General features: G+C 42.8%; 1 protein-coding gene across 11 annotated transcripts in view; it reads right to left on the bottom strand.

Moving 5' to 3' along the window:
* Positions 1 to 298: 298 nt before the first annotated feature.
* Positions 299 to 6,000, bottom strand: part of LOC134205857 (proton channel OtopLc) — a 235,334-nt gene continuing 229,632 nt past the window's right edge. For all 11 annotated transcript variants that reach the window (XM_062681510.1, XM_062681506.1, XM_062681512.1 and 8 more), the window contains 3 exons: positions 3,672 to 3,956; positions 3,254 to 3,602; positions 299 to 3,188 (listed from right to left, as the gene is read on the bottom strand). In XM_062681510.1, the coding sequence (XP_062537494.1) occupies positions 3,048 to 3,188; positions 3,254 to 3,602; positions 3,672 to 3,956 (775 nt within the window). In that variant the 3' untranslated portion in view covers positions 299 to 3,047. The remainder of the gene's footprint in view (positions 3,189 to 3,253; positions 3,603 to 3,671; positions 3,957 to 6,000) is intronic.

Here is a 6,000-nt window from a genome sequence, read left to right as displayed (position 1 = left end):
CGTTGCAATCTTTTATTGCAACTATTAGCGTAAGTTGAAAACATTGTAATTCATGACTGAATTTAACCAGAGGAAAAATCCGAACTGCCAGAGGCAATTGAAATATATTAATAATAATTAAATATGTAACATAGCAAATAAGGATGATAGTGTTAAAACACGCAACACCTAGTCTAAGAGATGAATGCATTTATTAGATAGTTGGCAAACTAAATTAGGTAAAAAAGGGTGTATAAGAATTTACAAAACGATGACAGGAAAAACGATTTTCACTTTCGAAGAACAATGAAAAAACACATTTTCCATGATTTTCTCTTTATTTGTTAATGACCGTATTTTCCTGCTGCATACATCTTCTAGCTTCTCTTTCTGGTTTGTTTTTTTTTGTACAATCAAATTGAGACATATCATCGACTTGTGTTTTTTTGTTTTCAAGAATAAGTTCATTACAAATAGGTTTATGCATTTTGTTTTGTTTTCATGTTTACGAATTCATCGATTCTCATCTGCTTCTCCTGGTTCCGGTCATTCGTTTCCGACTAATAGACTCCGGTCAACTAACGTTCTTTTACATATTCGATTTACCTGCCTTGTTGGGATGTTCTCTATTGTTGGTGTGTGTGTGTGAAAGCAAAACGAAATTGAGTGTGCGGTAGTATCGCTTCGGGATGATCATTCGCTGTCTCTCAATAAAACCCAAACACAGGAATAGAGGAAAGTACCAATCACGTAAGTGACCCCAAATTATGATCTAACGTTCATTCCATTGCAAACCAGTTATTTTTATTGTGTTTTTGTATTGCACCGTTCAATTGTTTTACACCAAAAAATTTAACAACCTGCCTTTACACTGACGTAAATGTCATCATCTGAAAAGTAGAATAATTGTCGACCAAAATGAGTTCTGAACAACTTGCTGTTTGTTGTGCACTGTTTCGATTTCTATTGCATGTTTCTACCGTTTTGTTTTCGTTTATATGTTCTTCGAGCAACCTTTTTTCTAAATAGACATTTCACCATTAAACACCAGATTCGATAAGATTGGTTTGTATTCCCCGTTTCCAAGTGGATGTTGATTTTGTTTTGATTATTTTGTTCACCATTGCTGGGCTCGCTATGGCTTGTTTTGCGACAACTGAAGAAGTAAACAATGGACACACGGCCGCCACCAATGAACTTCCATCGGGAGACCTTCTCGTTCGTTTCGGTTAGTGTGTGGTTGTGTGCTTGTGTTAGTGGATGTTAGATTTTGTTGATGTGAGTAGCGTGAGTGACATTTGTTTCTTAAAATTCGGCAGTGTTGTGTGATCCTTTCCGGTTCCATTCGGTTCGAGCAGTTTCTATCCTGTCGCCATGTGTGTTTATTTTTGTTTTAACTGTAGGATTTATTTTGATCGTTACTGAGCATGGAATTTGGATGCGCATAGTTCTACAAACACACACAAGCGTGCGCGTGGGCCTCTGATGTACCGTCCTAAACATTGAATTTTGCGTTGCATTCGATTGTTTTCTACTTGTTTGAGCTGCTGGAATGATTTTCGTCTAGATCTACCTTCGACAGGTTCAGTTTGGCCGTTCGATTTCAGTTCTAAATGTTAGATTTAAAAAGTTTATTTTTATCTTTTTTTATTTATTCTTATTTCAGATTTCCTCAAATACAAAACTTCACCGGTTACTAAGACTAGCATCGAAAAATCAACGAGTTTCCAATAAAGAAAAAAGTATCCCAAAAACTAGACTCTGGTCCTCGATAAGTAAGTATGTTAGTATGTGTGAGTGTTTGTTTTTTTATTTAGGTCGAATAAATGACTGTATCTTCGCGTTAAAAAAATATCATGAGTGACGTTTGGAGTCGGATGGTTTTGACGTGGTCAAAGATTTGCATACATATTTAAGACTAAATTACACAAGTAAAACACAATTGCACTGCTATGTGGATCAAAAAACGGAGGGAATTATTTACAAATGAGCAAACTGAAAAGCGTGACAGTTTCTGCTTGATTACATTGTCAACAATTTAATTCATGGTATCAATGTTAATATTTTGTTTCGTTTTGTAAATATGGTGGGCAAAATTTTCTGACGATCACCACTCATTAAAAAAGAAACGATTTCCACTACGTCGTACTGCGTCGTTGCCTTCATGTTTTGCATTTTCTGTCCGTGAGGAAAGGATGCGTCCACTTGCTCATGCGGTCTCCATGTGAGTGGATTCGTTCTCTCCCGGCATAAATATGTGACATGTTACTAATCTAACAACTAGACATAGATTCGAACTAGATCCCGGCCGGATGGATCCAGATGGATGTCCCCTCCGAATCCGGGTATCTGAACTGCTAAGTTTTTTATGGTTTGTTTTCTTCTTCGCTTTTATATTAATTCTTACTCTTCTGTAATGAGTGAAAATGTGTTTATGCGGTTTATATTCTGAGTAAAATTTTCAAATTTTATAACTACCAATATACGATTCTGTCTAAAGGGATTTTACGTGTTTGTGTTTTGTTTAAATTGGTATGTTTACGATACACTCTATTACAACTTGATGAAGTATGGCTTAAACTTGAATCTATTTCTTCAGATTTCCTCTTGTTTCTGCTAACTGCTCAGAGGATCTCCGTTCTCTACTGTTGGCTTGTATCAAAACTTATGAAAAAATTACATCCGTTTGTTTTCCTTACTAGGTTAAATGATAAATAAATACTTGACTTAAATACAGTTGTCTCGTAATTCTCAAATATTGTCACTACCATAATCGAACAAAATAAACTCAATAAATTAAGTAAATCATTTCAAATCACATGTGATTAATTATAACACTAAAAACCTTCTGTTTTCTGCCACAAACTTCGCCCATAAACCACAAAACCTGCACTCACTCGCCGACATTTTCCCAACTGATACCTCGAACGAACTCATGACAATACGTGGATGTGTGTGCATACGTGAGAGTGAGTGCCTCCTTTCTGTCTCTCCTGATCTCGAGTTGGTGCTGCGACGGAGCTGTGCGTTTTCACGTTTGCTGTATCCTTTTCTGTTTCTTCCGGAATTTACTCCAACCGTGCCTTGTACGTGGTCTTCCATACTTCGGCTAGCGTGACGGCGCTGTGGAACCGGTGGAAGATGCAAAGCGGCAGGGTCACACGCTGGATCAACGACCAAGCGATAAAACCGTAGAAGTCCAATTGAACCTGTTCGAAATGGGAACATAGCTTCGTTAATTTCTTCACCCAATTCACAGTCTCGCATAACTCACCGGATTGGCAAACACCTTCTGCGCCTCGAAAGTGTAGATGGCGAACATGGAAACGTTGCAGATCAGCAGGAATGTAACAATCTGGCGACCGGGCTTGACGCGGTCGTGCTCCGGCAAGTGCACGCGACGACGCGAAACGTCCGCAATGAACAGCAGCTGAATCACAACCTGAACGATGGCAACGATTCCGGTGACCATGACCAGCAGGTTCGGCTCACTCTCGAGGAAGTTCAACGACCCGGCAATCACACTGAAGGTGGCGTAGATAAACAAACCGAAGGCCGAAATACGCAGCAGGATGTCGTTCAGGTTGCTCTGCTCTTCGCAGCGGAATTTCAGGTTCTGGACGCTGCGCGAATGAAAAGAATCAAAACTTAAGTTACTTGAACCCTAATTGTGTCACATAAAAACCACCTACCGAATAAATCCAATGATGATGGCAAAGATGGCCAGAACCATCAGGATGCAGTGCGAAGCGTCACCCAAGTAGATCGCCAGAAGTGACAGCTGCGGATGTCTAACCAACACGAAGAACAGAATCAGACAGATCAATGAACCGACCAGCAACAGCAATCCAAAGAACAAGCCCTTTGAGGCGCCAACGCAGTCCACACGGCCGGTACGAGCCTGCTGTGCCATCACCACGGCACGGCGAGACAACATCACTTCCAATCGGTGCTCCAGGTCTTCCTCATTGGTGAATCTGTTGAAGAAAAAGATGTTTTCCTACGTTAAAAGAACTACAGTCGAACTCTCCCTCCTCCCTCGAACTGTGTATGCATATGTATTCTCATAGATTTAGGTATCAAGATGATGGGGTCAGAACAAATTACAGTCCACTCTCTATGTCTAGATGTTCTATATCTCGATATCACTCCCTATGTTGATGGATTCCTCGGTCCCTTCGATCTACATGCATTTGGGAATTCTACATCTCGATAACCTCCCTATCTCGATATCTCTCTATTCAGATGTATTTTGATCGTATTTTGTTCTGGATTCACTCTCCTTATGTCGATATGTTTAATTTTTTAGGCTACAAGACCATCGTTGGACAATAACAAACACAACAACAATAAGAAATGACATTTGTTTTGTTGTCGTTTTTCATAGATTAGCAACAAGCTTGGAGAGGAACGAACACTTGAATGCGGGCGTCCCACCACGCAGAATTGTGATAATTTCGATCCATAATATCACTGTTCTTCTTGCAATCGTCCCACCAACGCAGAAGAAGAAAAATTTAAAAGTGGGAGTTTCGCCACACAGAATTTTGATCATTCCGATCCACAACAACACCGTCCTTCCAGCGAGCGTCTCATCAACGCAGAGTAAGAAACACTTGAATACAGGCGTCCCATCACGCATTACATATTTCTTCTTGCGGGACTTCCGCCAACGCAGGAAAAAAACTCTTGAATGCGGGCGAACCCCACGCAAAATTGTGATCATATCGATTCACAATAACACCGACTTTCTTCCGGACGTCCCACAAACGCAGAGAAAGAAAATCTTGAATGAGGACGTTCCGCCACACAGAATTGTGATCATTTCGATTCACAACAACAACGTCCTTCTTCTGGCAAACGTAGATGAAGAATCACTTTTAATGCGTCCTTCTTGCATGCGTTAAACCAAAGCAGAGGGTAAAACACTTGAATGCGAAAAAAACTTCTTTTATGACATTATTTCTCTTTTTCCAATAATTCGAAATAGTAGAAGTTCCTTCAGGAGTTCATCCGAAAGTTCCCCCAGGAATTACTCAGCGAGTACCTCCAGGAATTGCTCCGGGAATTCCTCCGGAAGTTCCTCCGGAAGTTCCTCCGGGAATTCCTCAGCAAGTTCCTCCGGGAATTCCTCCGGAAGTTCCTCCGGAAGTTCCTCCGGAAGTTCCTTCGGAAGTTCCTCCGGAAGTTCCTCCGGAAGTTCCTCCGGAAGTTCCTCCGGAAGTTCCTCCGGAAGTTCCTCCGGAAGTTCCTCCGGAAGTTCCTCCGGAAGTTCCTCCGGAAGTTCCTCCGGAAGTTCCTCCGGAAGTTCCTCCGGAAGTTCCTCCGGAAGTTCCTCCGGAAGTTCCTCCGGAAGTTCCTCCGGAAGTTCCTCCGGAAGTTCCTCCGGAAGTTCCTCCGGAAGTTCCTCCGGAAGTTCCTCCGGAAGTTCCTCCGGAAGTTCCTCCGGAAGTTCCTCCGGAAGTTCCTCCGGAAGTTCCTCCGGAAGTTCCTCCGGAAGTTCCTCCGAAGTTCCTCCGGAAGTTCCTCCGGAAGTTCCTCCGGAAGTTCCTCCGGAAGTTCCTCCGGAAGTTCCTCCGGAAGTTCCTCCGGAAGTTCCTCCGGAAGTTCCTCCGGAAGTTCCTCCGGAAGTTCCTCCGGGAATTCCTCCGGAAGTTCCTCCGGGAATTCCTCCGGAAGTTCCTCCGGGAATTCCTCCGGAAGTTCCTCCGGGAATTCCTCCGGAAGTTCCTCCGGGAATTCCTCCGGAAGTTCCTCCGGGAATTCCTCCGGAAGTTCCTCTGGGAATTCCTCCGGAAGTTCCTCTGGGAATTCCTCCGGAAGTTCCTCCGGGAATTCCTCCGGAAGTTCCTCCGGGAATTCCTCCGGAAGTTCCTCCGGGAATTCCTCCGGAAGTTCCTCCGGGAATTCCTCCGGAAGTTCCTCCAAGAATTCCTCCGGAAGTTCCTCCGGAATTCCTCCGGAAGTTCCTCCGAATTCCTCCGGAAGTTCCTCCAGGAATTCCTCCGGAAGTTCCTCCGG

The sequence above is a fragment of the Armigeres subalbatus genome, chromosome 1 (assembly GCF_024139115.2).
Source record: "Armigeres subalbatus isolate Guangzhou_Male chromosome 1, GZ_Asu_2, whole genome shotgun sequence".
NCBI classification, from domain to species: Eukaryota; Metazoa; Arthropoda; class Insecta; order Diptera; family Culicidae; genus Armigeres; species Armigeres subalbatus.
Note: the sequence above shows the minus strand (reverse complement) of the source record. Positions and strands in the feature narration are given on the sequence as shown.